Source organism: Chelonoidis abingdonii, chromosome 5, assembly GCF_003597395.2.
Source record: "Chelonoidis abingdonii isolate Lonesome George chromosome 5, CheloAbing_2.0, whole genome shotgun sequence".
In the NCBI taxonomy this organism is placed as follows: Eukaryota; Metazoa; Chordata; order Testudines; family Testudinidae; genus Chelonoidis; species Chelonoidis abingdonii.
In genome coordinates, this window is record NC_133773.1 from 37238838 (window position 1) to 37262731 (window position 23894).

General features: G+C 42.4%; 1 protein-coding gene across 2 annotated transcripts in view; it reads left to right on the top strand.

Moving 5' to 3' along the window:
* The first annotated feature begins 1140 nt into the window (after positions 1–1140).
* Positions 1141–23894, top strand: part of TSPAN5 (tetraspanin 5) — a 119065-nt gene continuing 96311 nt past the window's right edge. Inside the window, exon 1 of one of the 2 annotated variants that reach the window (XM_075066239.1) lies at positions 1141–1256. In XM_075066239.1, the coding sequence (XP_074922340.1) occupies positions 1176–1256 (81 nt within the window). In that variant the 5' untranslated portion in view covers positions 1141–1175. The remainder of the gene's footprint in view (positions 1257–23894) is intronic. The other variant, XM_075066237.1, reaches the window with a different exon arrangement.

Consider the following 23894-nt stretch of genomic DNA (forward strand, 5'->3'; position numbering starts at 1 on the left):
CTGCTAGAACAGGGCCTCATCCTCCCTGATTGAACTAACCTCATTATCTCTAGCTTGCTTGCATATATATACCTGCCCCTGGAAATTTCCACTACATGCATCTGACGAAGTGGGTATTCACCCACGAAAGCTCATGCTCCAAAATGTCTGTTAGTCTATAAGGTGCCATAGGATTTTTTGCTGCTTTCACCCTTTAGGGAGTGGGCAGCTTCTCCCTAAAGGCTAAAAAACAAATTGAACAAACAATTGAAGTCAAATTAAAAAACCGACACATTTTTACAAATTTTTAAGCCAATCTCATGCTTTCCGGCAAGGGCTGACTTGTGATTGATGACAGCTTGGGGTCGGCAGTGCTGCCATGGACAAGATCCCAAGGTGGCATCATTATTCTGGATCACCTTCAAAGCTATTTAATATTCCAGACTGCTAAGAAAGCGGCTCTCCCCACCCAGGCAGGAGTCTGTTCCCAACAGGATGCTGTAATTTAGACAGGGCCCAGGCCAGCCCCCTCCTCTCTTGCGCCTCCCTAGCTGCAGGCAAAGTGGCACAGGAGCAGGTTGGGACTCCCGCTCCCGCAGGGCTGGGTTATTTGGTGCCAGCCGGAGAAGCCATTTCAAGAGAAACTTGACGCTCAAGTGGCCTTTCCAACAGCCTAAGGCCAGGGGGCAGCTCACGAAGGGGCTGCTCCAGCTCCTCCGGCGCAAGTCCAGGGTCGCTCCCCGCCTCGCTGGGGCCGCCAGGCTCCCGCCTCGCCCCCGCCCTGCACTGTGTGCGCGGCTCCGCCCGCTGCGCTCCGGAGGCGGCCCGGTGGAAGCTGGGGGCGGGCTCCCAGAGCAGGGAGGCCGGCGGCAGGAAGGCGCAGCGTGGCCAAGGGGTTTGAGCGTCTCGCTGCTCCAGCGGAGACGGTCCGGTGCTGGCAGCATCTGCCCGGGCAGCGCCTCTGTCCCCAGCAGCAGCCGCGGGAGGCGGGGGACTCGCCGGCGGGGCCTCCTCCATGTGTGAGAGGCGGTGGGAGCTGCTCGCCGGCCATCCCCGGGACTCGGAGCCCGCCCCATGTATCTCTGAGCCGAGCCGCCGCTAATCTCTGTTCCCTCCCTGCCGGCTGCTGCTCGCCCGCCTGCGGTGCTGCCAAACCCACTCTGGCCGCCCGTACCGCGTCTTCATGAGCCCAGAGGATGTCCGGGAAGCATTACAAAGGGCCCGAAGTCAGCTGCTGTATCAAATATTTTATCTTTGGTTTCAATGTCATTTTCTGGGTAAGTGCCGCGGTTTTATTGCTGTGGTGCCATCGGTGCAACGCACGGAAAGGACAGTCGGGAGTGTGTGAAAAATGTAACACGAGAGAGGTGTGTGCGCGCATATATGTGGAGCGTGTGTTCATCCTCCTCCCCAGTCTCCCAGATAATCCATTTCCATTCCTCCCCCACCTCCGATCATACAGGTTCGCATGTCTGCATCTTGAAACAAAGCTTTCTCCCTCTTCCCTCCTCCCTCTTAATTGATTTTGTTGTAGGTGTGAAGAGTGTCGCTCCCCTCCCCCTTTGTCATGGGAGAAGTAAAAAATTGACGAGATACCCAGGCCTGGAGAATGGGTTGATCTGCATGTATTGTTGTAACGTCCCCGAGGAAAATCGTAGATCAAGTTCTAGGAGCAATGCCATTTGGGAGGATGGTTACACAGTGACTTGTATGGATATGCAGCGGGTTTGTTGTGATTAGATATTGTTGTTTAATAATAATGGGAGGGAGGAAACTGTGTTCCTTCCCCTGAAGCCCAGGCTCTTACAATGGTTTGAACATTTGCTTGACAGCGGTTGTGTTGCTGGTCTTGTCTTGGTTTCACTGTATGCTGTAACACCATCTGTAGCGTTGTGCCGTATATTAGAGTGTAACCTGCATATAATAATATTTCTAGCATGTTTTTCACATGCCTGTTTTGAATGAGACACGCATTTAACATGATGCATAATCTATAAAGTCAGAGTCAATACAACGGGTGGGTTTATACATTATTGGAAACAATAAAATATGGCCTCATCCATGTATATATCGTTTATTATAGCAGGAGGAGGGCTCTTGTATTTATAAAGCACATCTCATAATTTATACCTGTTAACAATGATGAAGACAGACTTATTAAACAGAGATGCTGTAGGTGTGCTGGGGGGACTGTGAAAGCATGTGTGAACACAGACTTAGAATGCAAGTCTTTGGAATTTAAAGGTTGGCAACAAAAGATTCTGAACTCCATTATTACAGATGGGAAAACAGTTATTTTTCCCTACTCATTTCACCACCAATACAGAGCTTCTGATTACTATCAGCATCCATGGAAAAAATAGATAAGGACCACGTGATAACAAGTGTTTAGTGATGATGTGATGTCTCTTTTCCTAGAAAGTAAAAATGGTGGCCTGGGCAAAGATCTCTGGAAGACTGTCATAGTTTTTTAAAGTGGTTATTTTGAACAAACAAAAAAAGAAACTCTATTTATTTTTTTAATATAAAATAAGTGTTTGAACTATTTTAAGATTATGTTAATGTTTACTTGTCCCTTCCTTACCTCCTATCAGACATGGTACTTTAAATAGTCACATGGTGACTTTCAACAGCCATATCAGTTGTTTTGTTTGCTCTGATTTTAAAGGTGTGTATGTGTTTAATTCCTTTACATGTATGATGCAATGAGAAAAGGTGTTTTCCAGCAAAAAATAGAAACACTTGGAGAATACTTGTGTATCGTTCCAGTGGCCCTCAGGATCAAGGGGGAGAAGGATTATTTTGATACCACACTTTTTTCTATATATAATTTATTAGGGTATGTTTCTTGGCCAACCAATCATTTTCAATGAATGAGATACTATGCTTCTCCCTATTTAACGGTGCTTGCCTCATCCTGTAAATACTAAGTATGTGGACAATGGCAGTTAGATCAGTGTCTTTTTCTTATGTAGGCTTATATCTTTGCATGAAAAGGACACAGGAGGCTAAGAAATTATTTACTTATTTCATGTTGGTTGGCTGAGGGTCACTCAGTTTAGCTATCGAAATGAATAGCAGAGTTCCATGTGTCACAGTTGAACTGGTGGATCCCAGATTTCTGAGAGAAGGTCCTTTTGCAGTATGGTGCAGTGGAGAGGCGGCCGCTGGACTGGGAATCAGGAGACTTGAGTTTATTCCCAACTTTGCAGTTGGCTTGTTGTGTGGCCTGGATATCTGAATTTCCCTATTTGCAAAATGCAGTTCATGATACTTGCTCTCCTTTACAAACCTCTTTGAGATATACAGTGCATTTCATCTATAGAGAAGTTATGTGTTTTTATTGTCTTTAGTTACTTCCTCAAAACAGTACTGGCTTTTTGTGAGGAGAGGCTACATGTACCACAGTTCCAAATAATAGGCAGTCATCTTCCAGAGTATGTTTAATGTAGTTTTCTTGACTTGTTAGCAACTTGCTCACTGTTCAGTGACTCAACTGAGCCAGATCTCATGTAAAAGAAAAAATAATTTCAGTTGCCTGTGCAAGAAGAGCAGTAATTGAGGATAACTGCACCTTTAGTTGTTTTAAGAAAGCTTAAATCTTTCACTGAGAATGTTATTGTGTAAAACATTCTTTCAAACATCTTGCATAAACCCTTCAAAAGTGTATAGTACCTTTCCAAAAACATCTAGCAAAGACTTAGTATATGCTGTTTGTATCAACATTTTTAAAAAAATGAAGAAAAACGTAAACTTTCCATTTCTGCATCATGAAATAGCAGAGTGAAAATGGAGTGAATTGAGTTAGGAGCAGCACCATTTCTAACAATGAAAAGTGATGGAGCCTTCAACAGAGAAATGTTGTATAGGTATTTTAATTACAGTTGGGATATTGGCACATATTCTAAAGACACATACCATTTTAACTTTACAATATAGAACAAAATGTACATAACTTCACACCTTTAATGTTAGGAATGAAGACAAAATAATATAATTCCTTTTGTTTAGCTTTGTGTTTTTACATGGGGGAAAAAAAAACAACCCAGCCCAAATAAACTCGAACCCAACAGCAACAACAGATTTGTACCCAGTTAGTGGCAGTTGCACCTGTGTATTTGAAGGCAGAATTGTGCTCTTCAGGAGACACCTCTTAATCTTTTATTGCCTCAGATAACATGGCTCAAATTCTGCACTCTGTTATGTTCACCCAGCTGCACTTACTTCAGTAGAGCTGCATTGGGGAGGGGTGGGTTGGTAACAACAGAATGTTGCCTTGTTTGTACATGCAGTATAAATCACAACTTTAGATACATTTGTAATTTTAGGTTACATTTTTTTGAAAACCCAGAGTTAAAGATATTAAATTTAATATGCTAGAGGTGACCTGCAAAGGCTTTTATAAAATTCAGGATGGTTTCCTGCCCCCCTTTTGGGTGGGGGTTTGGAGGGGACGAAAGAGCATACTTTTTAAGATGTATAAAGAAAGTTTGTTTGGATTTTTTTCCCCTTGCTCGTGCCTTTTCTCAGGTATTGGGAATGCCTGAGTAATCTTTAGCAAAACAAGACTTTGAAGTCTTGGGAAAAGTTATCATGTGAGCTTGCAATGCCTTAATAGAAGAGGCAGGGATGTTTAACACTAAGAATGTCCTTTCTCCAAAATGTTACTTGAACACTGAAACAAAATATAAACCAAACCAAACAAAATAAAGATTTAAATATGGGAAAGGGCTATTTAGTCGACTATCTGTTGCTTAGCTTTCCCTTTCCAGGCCCTTGTTGACTAGAGCACTGCCCCAGGCTTTAACTTGATCAGTTTAGTGTGTGTTTTTTAAGACATGCTCTGCAGTTTCTGCATGACACTTCTAGAGTGTGTGTTACTGATCACATTCTAAAAACCTTTAAATCCTAGTCTAGACAAAACCAGTGTCTTCTAGCCTATGAGGAACCTGAATTCCTAACATAAAAATCAAAAGGAAGAAAAATAGCTTCTGTTTATTTTTTAATTACCAAAAACTCTTTCAGGCCTTCTTTATATGTCAGAATGAAGCCAAAAAGGCGCAAGACGGGCTTTCCCCTCTGCAAATCAGTTTTAAGCTGTTGCCTTATTTCCAAGTAAATTAAGGCCACATTCTGTCCTTTGTTGCAATCAGTGGAAAAACTGCATATGTATGTCTCAAGCCAGAATTTGGACCATACTCTAATTCCATTGACCCTAAACAAATAGAGAAGGGAGGTACAGAGAACTTTAGCACATAAGACAGAAGCCTATTTTTTTCCTTATGATTCACTGTAAATTGCAAGATGTAGTGGGATGATCAGACATCAGCATATTACAAGTCATAATTTGTGTTTTAATTTGCTAGGCATCTGTTAGTTTTGATAGTAACCATATGGGAGTCTAAATTGTCTTCTGAATTACAGGAAGATAGTAAAAAGAAAGCTAAATATGTTGATGTAAGTGTCCTACAAGAAAAGAGTTGAAAGGTGCATTGACATGTGAGGAACAAGTAATTGACTGCTCGCTTGAATTCTGTAGATAATAGATAGTGTGTTCTCAAGGTGACACAGAATAATTTCCCCATGACACTGTGTTTTCAGAAATTGAAAAATGAAATTTGGAAATACAATTTTTCTCTCCTTCATGAAACAAAAATTTGAATGAGAGATTGTCTTAGCATGATCTTTAAACAGCGTCTGTAATGTTTTATCCATAGAAAGTACTCTAGGAAGATAACCATTCAGGTAAGGATGAATGCATTTCAGGACAGAAATAGATGGTCAGGATGCTTCCCCCCTCTCCACCCTCCGCTTCCACTCTAGATTCAATCCATTTACTTCTGTTGTTAATTCCGTCATTTTGATACATTGGAGAATATTTCATAATGGATGCCAGAAATAGAAAAAAACTTGTTTTGGAAAATATATGTAATGACTCTTTGTAACTCTGAAAATTGGTGAATGCACATTGATGTACTAGACAAATTGTCATGAGCTTCTTCCCCACTGCCCCCCAAGCCCCCAATCTATTTTTGTAGTAACAAACATTTTTAACTAGAGAATATGTCCACATTCTAAAACAGCTCATTTGGACAAAAGCACACAACTTAAATTGAGCAAAAGAGAGTATATTTGTATTCATGGGCATACACACATATTTGCACGTTGTAGGCACGGGCACATAGGAAAAGCGAATATATGGCAGGGTAGTTGAAGGAAACTAATATTTTTCAAGTGGAAATCCAAGAGAGCTGTTTAAAAAAATAATCCTCCAACCATGAAGTCTAATTAGAAAATTACTATTACCTAGTAGAAGCTTTCTGGTTTGGGACTAGGAGAATGCAAGGTGGAAGTGAAGGAACTTTCCTTGGAGTACTAATATTTTTCTTCTCAATATGTTTTAAACCAAAAATCAAATATTTGTTCTTTGTGAGTGGAAGACTCTGTGGATCTAGGGCCTTAAATAATACTACTGCTGAAATATAATCAGCAACCTTGGATTATTCTTTTCTTAAACTCTATAAGACAGTACTAGTAAATGGTTGATAGGTGATAGGAAACCTGAGCTTGCAGTCAGTGAAAAATACAATAAAATTCTTTAGAAGTCCCCCTCCCCACTCTCAACTGCGTTAAGCACTGATCCTGGAAATAGATCACTGCTCTAGCCCCTCATGTTTATCCATGCAGAATCCCATTGCCTTAGATAGGATTCTCTTTTTATGTAAGGGTCTGCATTGGTGCATTCATTTGTAGACTCGTGGCTTTAAAGGAATTGGGGGAAAAAGGGAGATGAAAGATGTGACAACAAGCTGCCTCTCGCTGAAAATGTCTTATAAATTATATTTGGCACCAAGATAACAACTTTTACAAACCTGGCAGGAGCAGCTGGTGTGTTAATAAACATTAAATCTGACCATGTTTAATACTCCATATTCAGTTACCTAATACCAATAAAACAGGAAGATTTGCCTCAAGCATTTAAGTGTAATGTTTTGTCTCCAGCTAAAACTGAAAAAAATAAAAATAATTTGCCCCCAAAAAACTTTGAAATCTTCCGCCGGGTAGACGATTCCAGCTTTAGAATAACAATATAGTGCTGTAGGGTAGAATTTGCTTTTATACTCTGATTGCCTAAAATATGCAGTGTACTTCTCATATAAATGGGTGTTTGCCTGTCAATAGAACGGTAATGGGTTTTGTTATGGTATAGGCAGAAACAAGGAGCTGAAAGGCACATATGGTAACAGAGCTTTATTAGCAATGATCCAGAAGTGATCCTCGGTATTAACTCTTGAAGTGCCTGCCAATACAGCAGTACATTTAAAAAATCTTATAATTTTTCTTAGTCAAACAGTGTTTTTTTCTATCTTGAATCATGGCTAAATCCTGTTGTACCAGCTTCTCTTCCCTCCCATGAGATTTTGCTTTAAAAAAAATAAGTGCTTTGCCCACATAACTTGTTTAAGTCCTGCCTCCCCCTTAACAGAGTAATATTATCTTTTCTTAGTAGTTAACTGCACTATATTCAGTTTCATTACTGTTCTGCAGCATAGACAGCAGAAAGCCTGTTCTTTGTTGGCTTGAGACATAATCATTTCTCTTCCATTGGTCTACACAGGTTTATTGTACAAGTTTGAAAATCCCCATTTTCAGAGTCAGGTTTGCTGACCTCTGCCCTGAACCTGCAAAAGGATCTGCCTGTCTAGACCTGTATGCCTGTATGGAGTCCAGGGACTTCATTGGGACTTTGCACGGGTGTAGGAGTCTGAGGATGGATCCCATTGCTGCATCAGTGTCCAGTTAAGTTAGTTGGTTTTATTAAATATATAGAGTTGCTCAGTAATCCCATCTCTTTTCTTGGTTTATATTAAAAATGTCACTACAGGAAATGTTACCCAGGGGATAAAACCTGGGACTAACAGGCTCTTTGGCTCTGATTGAGGGTGACCTTGAATAACTCACTTATGTCTTGACTTCCAAAGGTGCTGAGCATCTGCAGTCTCTGTGCCGCTGGGGTATAAAAATAAAGGAGATGAGTAACAGCTAGGTAACTTTTTTGTTTCTTTGTTTAACGGACATCAGTTTTCACATCATATGTTCTGCAGATAATATTTCAACTTTTTCCAATCACTTTTGTCTGGACAGCATTTAGAACAGGGGTCTCAAACATGCGGCCTGCGGCCCGTGGAGTTATTTCCTATGGGCTGCCATAGATGCCAACTCCACTGGCAGCCAAGTTCCCCTCACCCCCCATTCCCCCCAGCATGCTGTGTCCCCACTCCTCTGCCTACCTCCCAGCGCTTCCTGCTGCCAAACAGCTGTTTTGCGGTACTTAGTACTTTCCAGAAAGAAGCAGGGATGCGGTGTGCTCAGGGGAGGAGGTGGAGAAGAGGCGGGGCCAGGATTTGGGGAGGGGGTTGGAATAGGGGCAAGGAAGGGGTGGAGTTGGCGTGGGGACTTTGGGGAAGAGGTTGGAATGGGGGCAGGGAAGGGGTGGGAGAAGGTGGGCGGGGCAGGGCTTCATGGACTAGACAAGCAGTCTGAGGTATGAAGCTCAGCATGAATGATTCTTTGCTGTGAGTAGCTGGGAAGAATGTTTGTTAAAAGTGGCAATGTATTTTGAATGAATAATTACTTTAAAAAGTTCCTGTCATTACAGCTATGTTAATAGACTGTTAGTGTAGATCATCATCAGTGTTACTGACCACATAAGGAATAGTTACAGGTATTTATATTTTATTAAAACCCCTCTTCGCGTTACAGTTTTTAAAAAGTTAATATGTTGACTTTTAATAGCATACTGTGTTACTCTTCTTTTTGACTATACTTTCGTATGGTTCTATGAAAAGGTTTCAGTGATGCGGCCCTTGGGCCAATATACTAGTCTTCATGTGGCCCTTGTGGTGATTTGAGTTTGAGATCCCTGATTTAGAACATGTATTTTAGTACACAGAGAGTATCTTATTAATGCATTGTCAATTTCACACAACTGGGAAGGAGCAATATGCCTCTTCCAGGGATTTGAAAATCCCCTTGCGCCCGCTGAAGACTCCTTAACATCAAATAATGTTGAAAACCACTTCAAGCAAAGTTCAAGATGTGTGGTGTCTTTTTCACTAGCAGGGCCAAGGAATACAATAGAGACGTTCTTGTGCACTTGTTCCACATGGTTTGTGCTCTGTGATTCTGCAGTGAGTGTATTCATGTTGAATCCTAGGCATTTATTTTAGGGAAAATCTCTTTTCTAGCTTTTTGTTATACTCTCACTGAATTAAAAAAAAAGTTTAACAAGCAGCTGATGAAGAGACCCTTCCACGGAATGTCCACTTGAGCAAAAAATAAAAGAAAGGTGGTTGGAGGGAGGTTGGTTAGCACTGCAAGTAGAAGAGGTGTATAGAAATTGTTGTCTCCATACCTTTATCTCCCAGAACATGGTGCTAATGAGCTAAATCCTGGTCCCTCTTGATCAAGCCCAAGACATGTTCTCCCCCTCCCCCCCCAAGTAGTACATGAGGATTCTAACTGGAACAAACTCTTCTCTCCAGCCTTAAAGTTGGTCTTATTGCTCTCCTTGGGGAGTTGGGTGTTCTGTTTGTGTAACAGCTTTCCCTCTGTTGTAGGATTTTGGGGGTCAGTGGATGCATTTGGCCTGGATCCACTGATCAGCACTGTCAGTATTAAATTGATGAGCAAGTGTCATAAACAGATGGTTAAGGGTTAATGTCTCTTTTATCTGTAAAGGATTAACTAGCAGTAAACCTGGAACACCTGACCAGAGGACCAATCAGGAAACAAGATACTTTCAAATCGCGTGGAGGGAAGCCTTTGTTTCTGTTTTTTGGGTTTTGCTCTGTTCTCTCTGGGTTCTGAGAGGGGCCAGACATGTAAGGAGATATCTCCAAATGTCTGAAACAGCCTCTTCTGTTCAATTTAGTAAGTACCAATTAGGAAAGGCGGTTTAGTCTTTTTATTTGTTTTCTTTATTTGCAAATGTGTTTTGCTGGAAGGATTGTATTTGTGCTGGGGGGAGGATTTTCTCTAGTGTCTATAAGCTGAAAGACCCTGTAACATTTGCCATCTTAATTTTACAGAGACAACTTTTACTTTTTTCTTTCTTTTATTAAAAGCTTTTCTTTTTTAGAACCTGATTGATTTTTTGGTTATCTTGTGTAAGACCCCAGGGGAGGGAGTCTGCACTCATCAGGGAATTGGTGGGAGGAAGGAGAGAAGGGGGGAGGAAAAGCCTGATTTCTCTCTATGTTAAGATTACTGTCTCTCTCTTAGAGAGAATCTGGGAGGGAGAGAGGAGGGGAGGGGAAGGTGAATTCCTCTCTGTTTTAAGATTCAAGGGGTTTGAATCACAGTAATCTTCCAAGGTAACCCAGGGAGGGGAAGCCTGGGAGAGGCAATGGTGGGGGAAAGGGTTTACTTTCCTTGTGTTAAGATCCAGGGGGTCTGGGTCTTGGAGTCCCCTGGGAAGGTTTTGGGGGGGACCAGAGTGTACCAGGCACTGCAAGTCCTGGTTGGTGGCAGCACTACAAGTTCTAAGCTGGTAATCAAGCTTAGGGGAATTCATGCTGGTACCCCATCTTTTGGACGCTAAGGTTCAGAGTGGGGGCTCATACCATGACAGCAAGTCTGAATGCTTAGATAAAATTAAAGTCCCCTTGTGCAGTCTCTTGACATTATGGATACTCCCCACCCTCACACAGTGGAAATGCAACAATTCTGCTGCATTTTGGTCCTCTGTGCCTGCGGAGAGGGTGGGAACTAAGAGTTGGACATTAATAAAAATAGTGTGCACTTAAATAGCCTATTTAACTCAGGGCAAATCTACCCTCCCTCACAGAGCTCAAAGAAGCAATCTTTGTGCAGGGGTTCTTGGCATGGGCCAGGAGGGAGGGACTCCTCCTTCCAAGCAGTGGAGCACCAGCAAAGACAGCCGCATGGAAGGAGGTGTCTTGGCTAGAGGATTCACATAGTATCAGATCTGTTGGTCACAGCCCAAGCTCCTCTCCACACTGCTAAGGATGGGTACCCTCCACTCTCCACATACATGTTGTTCACTGTGTATGTGGGTCCTCCATAACTGCATTCTCCTTCCTCTGAATGTTCTATTCCACTACCACAGGATCCCTACTATCCCTTATGTGCAGAAAATGTGCTTCCTCTGACAAACTCGGGACATCAAGCTCAAAAAAATATCATGCATCTTCTCTGGCAGGAGTTTCGTTATATCACATGGTGCATATGCTGTCAGACTGCCTTTTGTGAAAACAAATAACCCTTCCATCGCCCCCCAATAGATACGTGTACTCTTTGAAATGTCATGTGAATATATGTGATTAACATTATTTTTGGCTGTCTTAAAGGATGCTGGTGGAAGAGGGGTGGCTGTCATGAAGGCACAAAGGCATGCTTGCCAACTCGAACAGTATGGGAGGAAGGCCTGTTAGATTGATTCCATATGTTGATTGTATCTGGCCTATCCTAGAATGGCAAAGTAAGTAGGAAATATAACCAAGAATCTGTTCAAGGTAGGAAAGCAGTTTTCAAAATTGGAAAGCATCTTTCCCTTGTGCCAAAAATAGAATTACATGGAAATTATGTCTGTATCAATAGGGCCTGACTCTGACCTGACTTCATCATCATGATCATCATTTCCATAACCGCATTGAGCAAATCAGCCAGTTTTCTCCACCTCTGCCGATTGTTTGTCAGTGCTTGAGTCTCCACGAAGTCCATTCCTGTCCACTCTTTTATGTTGTCAATCCACCTCTTCTTCTCTTCCCTTGTACTGTCCCTTGGAGGATGATCTCAGATAGGCCAGATGATCTTGTTACATGGCCGTACCACTTCAGCTTGTGCTGCTTCATGGTTGTCAAAAGGTCTTCATATGACCCAGCGCATTGAGTGATGATGTTGCGGACCTCTTCATTAGTGACGTGGTCAAAGCAGGAGATGTCCATGATTTTACAGAAGCATCTTTTCTCTACTACCTGTGTTTTCCGTTCATGTTCTGCCCTAAGAGTCCATGTCTCACATGCATACAGATAAATGGAGATGACCAATGTGTGCAGCAGTTTCAGTTTGGATTCCCGGGAGATGCTCTTATTCCTCCAAGTTGGCTTTAACGTTGCCACTGCTGCTGCTGTTTGTGCAGTTCTTGCCCGAATTTCTGCCTTGGATCCTTCATCAGGGATGATTGCCCCCAAATACTTGAACTGTTTCACTGTCTCCAACTCTTGTCTACTGACAGTGATATGTGAGCTGATCCCATCATGTTTGTTTGTTATCAGCTTGATTTTCTCTGCACTGATTTCCATGCCGTATTTTGCGGAGGTTTCATCCAGTCATTTCACAAGATTAGCAAATTCATCTTCGCTGCCTGCCAGGCCATCAGTGTCATCAGAGAACTGAAGATTTGAGATTGTTTGCCCCCCGATGCTGATTGTGCATATGTGATTTTCTAGGGCATCAGTCATTATGCACTCCAAGCAGACGTTGACTTGACTTACACCAATGTAAATCAGGAGTGACTAAGTCCACTGAAGCCATTAGTTGCACTGGTGTGAGACCAGAATTAGGCCTGTAACATTTACTGTAAAGGAAGAAAATCATTTCTTTACAAAATTAGAAAGGCAGTTCTCCATGGGATGGTATCACTTTCTGCACTAAAGTCCAGCCAGATTAAGGCTTTTAGGTAGAAGGGAAAATGTTTTTGCAATAATTAGTCACTAATACAGGATGTAGTATGGCAGTTTTACTCCGTGTCACGACATGTCACCCCCCCCATCCTTCCTGCACACTGGGCTTTGGCTCTTTTCACACACACATTCAGGGTGTTATAAAGTTATGCTGCTTCCTTCCTTCCCAAAAATAAGGGGAGAACAGAAAAGAAGACAAAAGAACAAAAAGCTAAGGAACGGGAAGTGAGGGAAAGGAAAGGAAGGAAGAGGGAACAGGGCTGGGAAAGGAGAGCAACATCTCAGTTTCCACCTGCCAGGAATTAATCAAGATATCTAAAAAGTTAGACCAAACCTTTACAAATTTGTCTGAAGTCCCTCTACTCTGAAAAGTTACCCATTCTTTAGCTGCTAGGTCAACTGACCTATTTCTTTGTGTGCTGATGACTGAAAAGAAATATATTTTCATATCCAGGTCATTTCCTACCTTGCTTACTTCAACTTCCTCTTCTTGATTTCCTTGATACCTATCAGTATATCACTCTCTTCCAGTCTGTCCAAAATTCAGGTGCTAAAATAATTTTTTCTCACCCATCCATCTGAACATAGGTACCTTATTGAACTTTTCCACTGGCTCCTTGTTGCCCAACAGATCGCGTTCAGTCTCTTTCTTTTGAATTTTAAGTCACTGCACAAGCCCACTGGCTTACATCTCAGATCTCCTTATTGTATTTCTCTCTCCAGCATGTCCTCCTCTGCTCCCATCTTCTGCCTTTTATCCATGCTCTTTCATACCCCATCCTCCTGTTCACTTGGCCAAAGCATGAAAAACACTCAATCCTGGCTTCAGTCCTCTTTTTATTCAAATCCCTTGTGAAGACCCTCTTCTTCCACCCAGCCTGCAAATGCTAACCCACCACAGGCTGCTGTTTGCTCCATCTAGGTGAAAAGTTGAGGGTGAAAGGGAGGAGAATACTGACATCAGAGGTTCACGCACTTTTTGCTGTGCTTCTCTTCAGAGAGTCATGTCCCGTGAGTGGCCCCCTCAGTGCAGGAGAAAGCGGAGGACCCAGGTGGTGTGGAGTTCAGAGCTCATAAGGGGGAAGAAAGGGGAAATTCCCATGTGACCAGTGAGTTCCAGGGCCCCTCATCTACGGAGGGGGCTGAGTTGGTAGGGCAGATGGGGGAGAGGCCTGTGTTTGTGCAATGAGTCTGGGTCCCATCGGTTTGGCTCTGAACAAAGAGTTTTTAGTGCAGGAGCAGCTTCTGAGACCCACAGGGTTCTGAAGAAGCCGGGGCTACTGGGCAGTGGAAATCCAATGCCCGCTCTTTCAGTCGGCACCCAGATTCACACCCTGGGGTAGCTGTCTGCCTAGGGTGCCCCAACCCCCATCTGGCAGAGCACCCAGCCTGGTCCTGTTAGCAACAGCAGAACTCCCCTGCCTCCCTGTCAGAATGCATCCTTCCCCAGTAATGCTCCCATCTCCCCACCCCTTCTTATCCAAGCCTTGCTCTTCGACAGCAGCTCCCCCTGGCTGGCCTCTCTCCCCCCAGCAGAGCTTCCATCTTCCAGACTCTGCTTCCCTAGGAGAGCCCTCCCCTGGCTAGCCGCCTCCCCTGCACTCAGGGCTCTACAGAGCATGGCCTTAAGCTAGAGGTGCCCAGATTCTCAGCCGTCTGGTGAGAGCCTCTGATGTGAGCATTGCATGGCAGGGGTTGGGGGCAGGAGGGGCCCAGTGCCTGCAGGCAGCAGGATAGTGGTGACATGCTGAGTAATGGTAATGAGGGCCCATGCGGCAGGGACCCAGCGTCCTCCCTCCCACCTTGCTCCAAGGTACGCTTGCTCCCCATATAACCTCATCATGCCCCTCCATCTTAGATCGTAAGATTCTTGGGGCTGGGACTAAGTGGTTTTTATTTGTTCTGGGAAGTGCCTAGCAGACATTTGGTGTTGTGCTCTATTAATAATCACTGACCAGGGTTGGGCATGGAGCAGGCAGACACTGTAAAATGCTCCAGTGGTGCATTTCCACCCTCCTCTGCTGGTGTCTTCTGAACAGAGACTATACATGGTACTAACTTGTTCAGTGATGTGGAGAAATGAGGACTAGGACGAGCACCAAACTCACTGTGACTTGTTACTTAGTTCAGTTCAGGCATGTAAGTGTAGTAACTCCACCATTTACTACCCTAGTCCCTTTTTCTTTCCTAAGCTTCAGTTATATTATTTGAGCGGTAGGGGAGAGGTGGGGAAGCAGTGTTCCATAAAAATGGGGAATTCCTTATTGTCTTAGGAGCAGGCAGAGTGCTTGTCATGAGTTCCTTTCTATTGCCCAGCAATATTGGCGGTGGTAATAGGGTAGTTAAGGATGGGATTTCAGACATGCCTGAATGATTAATAGCACAAAGTCCTATTGACTCAATCATTTGGGGAGGGATTTTCAAAAGCACCTATGTGGCTGGTAGGCGGAGGCTCACTTAAACCTTATCTGTGCTGAGCTTTCTCTTAATATTTCTCACGGTTGCATTCCCATTGGTGGGAATTCTGGCTGTCTCGACCACCACAATGTCTAGGCTTGCTTTGAGCAGAGCTGGGTGACATGGTGGTCTAAAAGTGCTAGCAACTTGTCTGTGCTAGAGCTCCCACTGTTCCTACCACTATGGTAGGAAATGTTAAGAAAAAAACCTTGGAAGCAGCCTAAGGGTTTGGAGAGAAGGTAGAAGAGAGATCCTCCTTTGTCTAGTCAAACTTCACTGTGTGCTGATGCTTATTTTGTATTTTAACCCATTCATTTGTCCCTTTGGTGTGGGAAAAAGGCTGGGAAGATGCTAGTCTGCATTTTTATTTTCCACTTCTGTGTTAAAGCATGTCTAGTATTTTGCCTTTTTTTGTGTGTGTGTGTGTGGTTTTTTTTTCAAGTTTAAAGGATATTTTTGGTTTGATGGAGGTGAATTAGACTTGCTTCCTGAAGCCCAGACATTGCTCTCATGAGGCTAAGCTGGGGTAGAGGATTAAGCAGTTACACAAGGTGGGAAGACTTACATTCCAGGAGTATGCAGAGACAAGCTAAATTGTTGTTATGCCTATACATACCCTTCATTCTTTACCTCACAAACTCATAAACTCTAGTAGGGATAATTACCTGCGTCCTAACTTGTATGTGTTATCTGCACCTACAACTTGTTTGTTCTACTCACTCAATGCAGAGGAAAGCCATAGAAGAAGAAGCATAGCCTCTTTGACTATTTAGGCCTTGGCTACACTGGTGCTTTACAGCGCTGCCACTTTCTCGCTCAGGGGTGTGAAAAAACACACCCCTGAGCGCAGCAAGTTACAGTGCTGCAAAGCGCCAGTGTAAACAGTGCCCCAGCGCTGGGAGCGCGGCTCCCAGTGCTGCAAGCTAATCCTCATGGGAAGCTGGAGTACCTGCAGCGCTGGGAGAGCTCTCTTCCAGCGCTGGTGCTGCAACCACACTCGCACTTCAAAGCGCTGCTGCGGCAACACTCCCACAGCAGTGCTTTGGAGTTTCGAGTGTAGCCAAGCTCACAGAAATCAAACTGTCAAACACATCGAGGGTTTGAAATAATAATACACTCTCCCAAGATCAATTAAACTCCTTCCTCCTCCTTCTCCTCCCCTCAGAGTAATATTAATTTTAAATGAGCCCTGTGCATACCTGCCTCAAATCAAATGCTCTGCTGCTGTAGAGTTCCTCCATTTAGCATATGCAGCACAAAGACTGCTTCAGAGTTGGTAACGTTTGGGGCCTCTATGCAGCCTTTTCATATGAGCAGCTCCCATTGACTTTGAAGGGAGTTGCTTGGTGCAGGCGCTGTATAGTCAGACCCTTGGTTAAAAACCAATGTAAAAAAGATGGGAAAAGACTTCAAAAGAGCCGGAGCCATTACCCTCAGCATGCCTTAGTAGCTAAGAGCTGATATGGAGGAGAAGGCTGTGTAGATGCAGCTGACAAGCTCTTGCGGAGAAAAAGTGGACTGCACAATGTTCTTATTTTCCCACTTTTCCCTTTTTCGTTTCTTGGGATAAGAAATAAATATATTTAAATGTTTTTGTTCAATGGAGGCAAAGTCTCTCCTCTAAGTTGTAGCAGCATCATGTGCATCTAATGTATCTGGCACTGAGAGAATACAATAGTCAGTGCATACAGAGTTAATCCACTAGAGCCTATATATAATGTGATTACATTCTTTTTTTTTTTAGTGGGGGTGTATGAAAAGCCATGACAAAACCCGTAGTTCATCTGTATAAATGTACACGTGCCTCCTCAGCACCAATTTGGCCAGCAATCTAGAAAATGCCAGCATTTTATAATCAGCCATTCATAACATTATATTTCTACTGAGTGCTGAGTCCTGCCTCTGCCAGGCACTGACTTGGATAAATTCTATGAGATAGTCAAATGTTTTGATAAATCTTCAGGACATGAACACTATTAATTCTTATCTGATAAATACCTCTTCTTATGTGGTCTACCATAAGCCACATAAAAAATCACCACGTTTTATTAATTGCTTTTGAACTTTAACGGTATCTTGGGTTGAAGATAGTGGCCTTCACACAAAGTACAATCCATTACAACTGACATAGTATTTTATTCAGTAAGCTAGCACAACCCAGAAGTATATTTCAGTAAACAAAGCATAATAGAGGTTGTGTATGAAAATCAAATCCATAAATCAGTTTATACTTAGCAAGTGAACTGGAGGGCTTGGAATGGATATGGATTTACATTCCTGGAAGAGTGTGTGTGTGTGTGTGTGTATTAACTGAAGAACTTGACTGAAACTTGCATTAAACTAACTAGTGCACTCATACTGTCTCCTGGTTATAGTACTCTTAACAGCAGTTTTCAGTAACAAGTTGTAAGTGTGTGTGGTTATAATCTGATAATACTGAGAGGGAATTTTTTTTTTTTTTTGCCTTCAAGGCTTTTAAGAAGTGTAAACTTTCATTGAAGAACTGTTAATTTTGCCTTTTTAAAAGCTGCTCAGTATTTTGGCTTGGAAATGCAGACCATCTTCAGAAAAAATGAGCAAATTCTCTTAACAGCTGCAACTAATTTATATTATGCTAAGCAGCAGTGCTCTAGTCACGAAAGAAATAGATAATCTTTTAATGGAACAGGAGCAGCAAACAGGAGAGTTTTGCAAGGGAGTTCTCCAGGGGAAGGAGGAGTGACTGTGACCCTCTGGGTGAGTTGTTAGTTTGTGTACTTGCGTGCTTACTGTGTGCCTGCTTGACTGAAGTTTATAGTGGGGTCTGTTTGGGGGGCTGTGTGCTGAGCCTGGTGGCCTACTAGGCAAGGCTGAGAGCTCTTCCTAATGAGGCTCTAGCCTGCTCTCCTTCGATCCCTAATCCATTTAGAGTCCTATGACCAGGGGCTGGGGCTAACTCAGGGAGAAAAGGGGTTTAAAAAGACAGCTCCAGGTGACCGGCGGAACTAGGAGACAAGGGAAGTTTTATGCGGGAGTTTAGAGAGGCAGCATGAGAGCCTGATAAACCTAATAAACATTCTCTAAACTTTGGCCAATAACCCCCCTCCCAAATAAAACCCACCCTCCCCATCCAAAGAACAAACAGAACCCTGCAAGGATAAAAATAATGCAGACAGAAGTCCAGCAGCAGAGTGGGGGGCTATCCAGTTTTTTGTATTGAATCCAGCATGTATGATTATCTGTCTTATGGGCAGGTGGTATATATGTGCATTCGGTGCAGTCAGCTCATGGCCCTTAGGTATCGAGTATGGGCACTTGAGACCAGAGTGGCTGAGCTGGAGGATATAAGGGAGCCAGAGAAGGTACCTAGATGAGATTTTCTGGGACACAGTGAAGTGGTTCCACCCCTAGTTTGACAGCTTCTGTGCTGTTTAGGAAGATGAAAATCTAGGGGGGAGAACATCCAGGTTGAGTTAAGGGAAACAATCCCATAGTTGGAACCCTCCTTCCATATGATGTCATGGTATCCCCTCCCACTGAGGGTATCTTTCCAGGGAAGGGACCGCTATTATTGGGAAAAGTCAGGGAATAGTAATGGGGGGGTTTGATTATTAGAAATATAGATAGTTGGGTTTGTGATGACCGGGAGAACCCCATGGTGACTTGCCTGTCTGGTGCAAAGGTTGCAGGCTTCTCCAGACCTCTGGATAGACTTATATGCAGTGCTGGGGAGAAACCGGTGGTTAAGGTACTTGGTGGTACCAGTGACATAAGGAAGGATTGCAGAGAGGTCATGGAGGACAAATTTAGGCTGCAAGGTAAGGGATTGAAGTCCGGGACCTCCATGGTAGCATTCTCTTGAATGCTTCCAGTCTCACATGTGGGGCCAGTTAGGCAGAACTTCAGGTTCTCAATGTGTGGATGAGATGATAGTGTTGAGAGGAGGGATTTAGGTTTATTAGGAACTGAGAAAATGATGAACCTATGCAGGAAGAATGGGATCTACCTAAACTAAAAAAGAACCTGATTGCTGGCGTGTAAAATTAAAAAGGTGGTACAGGAGTTTTTAAACTAAGGGCTGGGGGAAAGCCGACAGGTGTGGAAAGAGACATTACTTGGGGAGGATTTCTTAAGGGGAATACTCTATGTCCCAGTAAAGAGGGCAGGAGAGAAGTTGGTAAAGTACGAGTAGGAACTGAAGGGAAAGTGTCAAATGAAACTGAGTCCCATTTAGTTACTTCACATGAAGGCAGATAACTAAGTATTGACAAATTCTGTAGGTGCTTGTACACAGATGCAAGAAGTTTAAATGGCAAGAAGGGTGAACCTGAATGCCTGGTATTAAAAGAAAATATTGATATAATAGGGATCACAGAGCTTTGGTGGAATGATCATAATCAATGAGATACGATAATATCAGGGTATGATGCACAGGAATGACAGAATAGGTCACGTTGCTGATGGAGTGGCACTTAGGGTGACCAGATGAGAGGAAAAATATATTGGGACACATAGAGGGGAGGGGAGTCACTGGTGTGGCCCAAAAAAATAGAAAAGAAAAGAAAAAGAGTACCGTGAAATATCGGGACAGATTGCAGCCAAACATCAGTCAGGACACGGGACAAACACCTAGATATTGGGACGGTCTCGATTTTATCGGGACGTCTGGTCACTCTAGTGGCACTGTATGTGAAACAAAGCAGAGTTAAATATAGTAAAAACTTAAATGAATCAAACAGTGTCATAGAAATCTCTATGAATAGAAATTCCGTGCTTGAATAGTAAGAGTATAGCAGTAAGAATATACTGTTGACCACCTGACCAGGGTGAGGACAGTAATTGTGAAATGCTCAAGAAGATTAGAGAGGCTACAGAAGCACAAAATCCAACAATAATAGGGGATTTCAGCTATCCCCAGGTTGACTGGGAATATGTAACCTCAGGTTAGGAAGCAGAGAGAAAATTTCTAGACGCCATTAATGACTGCTTTTTGGAGCAACTAGTCTTGCAACCCACGAGGGGAAATGGCAATTCTCGATTTAGTTCTAAATGGCACGCAGGATCTGGTCCAAGAGGTGAATATAGCTGAACTGCTGGGTAACAGTGACCACAATGTAATTAAATTTAACATCCTTGCAGGAGGGAAAATACGAAAGAAACCCTATCTCTCTCTCTCTCTGTCACTCACCCACCCACCACAGTGGCATTTAACTTCAAAATGGGGCACTACACAAAATGAGGAGGCGAGTTAAATGAAAATGAAAAGGAACAGTCCCAAGAATAAAATGTCTGCAAGTGGCATGGAAACGTTAAAAACACCATAATAGAGGCTCAAACTATATGTGTACCTACCCCAAATTCAAAACAAAACAGTAAGAGAAGCAAAAACTGCCACCATGGCTAAATGACAGAATAAAAGAGGTGGTTAGAGACGAAAAGACATCTCTTAAAAATTGGAAGTCAGATCTGACTGAGGAAAATAGAAAGGAGCATAAACTCTGGCAAACCAGAAAACACTCTGAAAAGCAACTAGCAAAAAACATAAAAACTAACAGCAGATTTTTATTTTATTTTTTTTAAGTACAGCAGAGGCAGGAAACCTGCCAGTCAGTGGGGCCACTGGATGATCAAAGTGCTGAAGGAGCACTCAAGACAAGACCATTGCAGAGAAGCTAAATTAATTCTTTGTATTGGTCTTCACTGCAAAGGATGTGAGAGAGATTCCCACACCTGAGCCATTCTTTTTAGGTGACAAGTCTGAACTGACGTAAACTGAAGTGTCAATAGAGTGTTTTTTGTAACAAATTGATAAACAGTAATAAGTTATCAGGACCGGAAAGGATTCACATATGAAATTGCTGAACTCCTAACTGTGGTGCATAACCTATGGCTTAAATCAGTCTTTGTACCAGGTGTCTGGTGGATAGTTAACGTAATACCAAATTTTAAAAAAGGCTCCAGAGCTCATCCTCCTAATTACAGGCCAATAAGCAAATTGATTGAAACTATAGTAAAGTTTTCAGACACGTAGATGAACACGATATGTTGGGGAAGAGTTAACATGGCTTTTGTAAAGGGAAATCTTGCCTCACCAATCTTTTAGAATTCTCTGAGGGGGTCAAGAATGATCCAGTGGATAGAGTGTACTTGGACTTTCAGAAAGCCTTTGACAAGATCCCTCACCAAAGGCTTGTAAGTAAAGTAGGCAGTCATGAAATAAGATGGAAGATCCTCTCATGGTTCAGTAACTGGTTAAAAGATAGGAAACAAAGGGTAGAATAGTCAGTTTTCACAGTGGAGGGAGTAAATAGGGTTCTTCAAAGATCTGTACTGGTACCAGTGCTGTTAAGCATACTCATATGATCTGGAAAAAATGGTAAACAGTGAGGTGGCTAAGTTTGCTGAGGATACAAAGTTACTCAAGACAGTTAAGTCCAAAGCTGACTGCAAAAAGTTACAAAGTGATCTCACAAAACTGTGTGTGAGGGGCAAATGAAATTCAGTGTTGATAAATGCAAAGGAATACACATTGGAAAACATAATCCCAACTATACATACAAAATGTTGGGGTCTAAATTAACTGTTACCACTCTAGAAAGAGATCTTGACTTAATGGTGGATAGTTCTTTCTGAAACCATCTTCTCAGTGTGCAGTGACACTCAAAAAAGCTGGTTTTGAGAAAGTGAATAAGGAAATTTACCCCTTCACGTAACACAAGAACTAGGTGTCACCCAATTAAATTAATAGGCAGAGCATCTAAAAGAAACACAAAGTAGTACTTCTTCGCACAGTGCACGATCAACCCATGGAACTCTGTGCTGGGGGATGTTGTGAAGGCCAAAAAGTATAACTGGGTTCAAAATGGAACTAGATAAGTTCATGGAGGATAATGTCCATCAATGGCTATTAGCCAGAATGGTCAGGGACACAATCCCTTGCTCTGGGTGTCCCTAAACTTCTGACTGCCAGAAGCTGGGACTGAACAACAGGATGGATCGCTCAATAAATCTCTCTGTCTTCATTCTCTCTGAAACATCTGGCATTGGCCACTGTCAGAAGATAGGAGTGTGGGCTAGATGGACCAGCCTGACTCAGTATGACCATTCTTATGTTCATATAGAATAATTAAGGATTAGCTGTGATGTAGCTGCAGTGCTCCATTCCAGGGCTCTGGAATTGTCATGCTTCCATTCCATCAAGGGCTAAATGCTGCCCCGTGCATCAATCCAGCATAGTTGGGTTCAGTGAAGAAGGTTGCATGGCATGGCATGCATAGCATGGTGGCAGCATCAAGGCTTCTGCTACATCAGCCTAGAATCCTGCAATTGCATGGAAGTAGGGCCTGTACAGTAGCATATCTTCACTGTTACACATCTCTTACTTGATTCTTAGCATAATTATGCTAAGAGACTGGAAGAATGCTTTTGTGAAGCTCGTGCCCTTTTTGCTAGATCTGTTTGGAGTGGGTATTTTAAACTACAATCAAGTGTTTTAAACTGCAATCAGTTGTGAACTGGCCTTACAACTGGTATCTTTGGCCATTTCTGTAGAGGCTGGTGCTCGAAGGGGACTGAACTATCCTCTCATCCTTTGTATTTTGTCTTGGTGAAGGAGGAGATACTTGGAAAGGGTGATGGGAGGGAAAACTCAAGTTGCTGTTGTCCTGGTGTTCTGTGAACATTTAGAAGACTTTGCTCTCCAGTCCAACACCTTTCACCTACACTAATCATATTTGAAAAAATCCTGGTTGGGGAGATATGTCACAAGCTAGTTTACAAAACTACTGAGATGCAAGTTACTGCAAACATTTTAAACTTTTCGTCCAGAAACCAAACACTTTCCACAGGTAATAGATGCATAGGATTATACAGTATCAACTTGCCTGGGGCAGTATGTCTGTCATTCAAGAGACGGTGGAGAGAGTTTGCTTTGTCCATATGTCAGATGTTTACAGGGAGCTCTGAATAAGCTAGGCAGAAAAATCAAATTGAGGCATTTTTTACGTTTAAACATGAGATGGTGTCATAAATATCAGTCTGTTGGATCTCTGTAAATGGTTTCAGAAACTTGGATTGGTTTCTCATTATTAGGAGTGGAAAACAAGATGAAAAATTACTAGAAAAATATAAGTTTTTAACAGACTATGTTCATTATTCAGATTATATTAATCAAGACATTGTCTGTGTCCCTAACTTATCTGTTGTTGTAGCTATAGCTTCAAAATGGATATTGGAAACAAATTATAGTGAGGATTTCATTAGAAAGTAAGTAATGTCTCTCATTAGAGGTCAATCAGAAGTTTTCAAGAAGATATGGTTACTTTATTTGGATTTAAGTGTGTAAAGAAATAATAGTTAAAATATTAAATGTTTTGTTTTAGTTTTGTTGTTAACTGGTGACTTTTTCTATCTTTTATAAAGGTATTTATGTTTTAAATTAATAAAATAAAAGATCTCAGTCCTGAATCTTCATGCATTACAAAGATGAGATTTATAGTGACAATTTCTACAGGATTGAAGGGAAACATTAGTTTTGTGAAACTTTCTATATGGTTCCTTGTTAAAGTTGCTATTTAGCTCATATTTCCCGTTATAGAACTATTAATTTTTGAACTAAAAGGTTTGTGTGCATGCATATTTGTATGTGTATATAATGAATGTTAGGTGAGAAAAATAACCTAGACAGGAACTTTTAACATGAAACCACTGTCAGAGTACTATAAGCAGAGCTCCTTTTTATTTGTTGCCACCTAGGAGTGACTATAGTTCTGT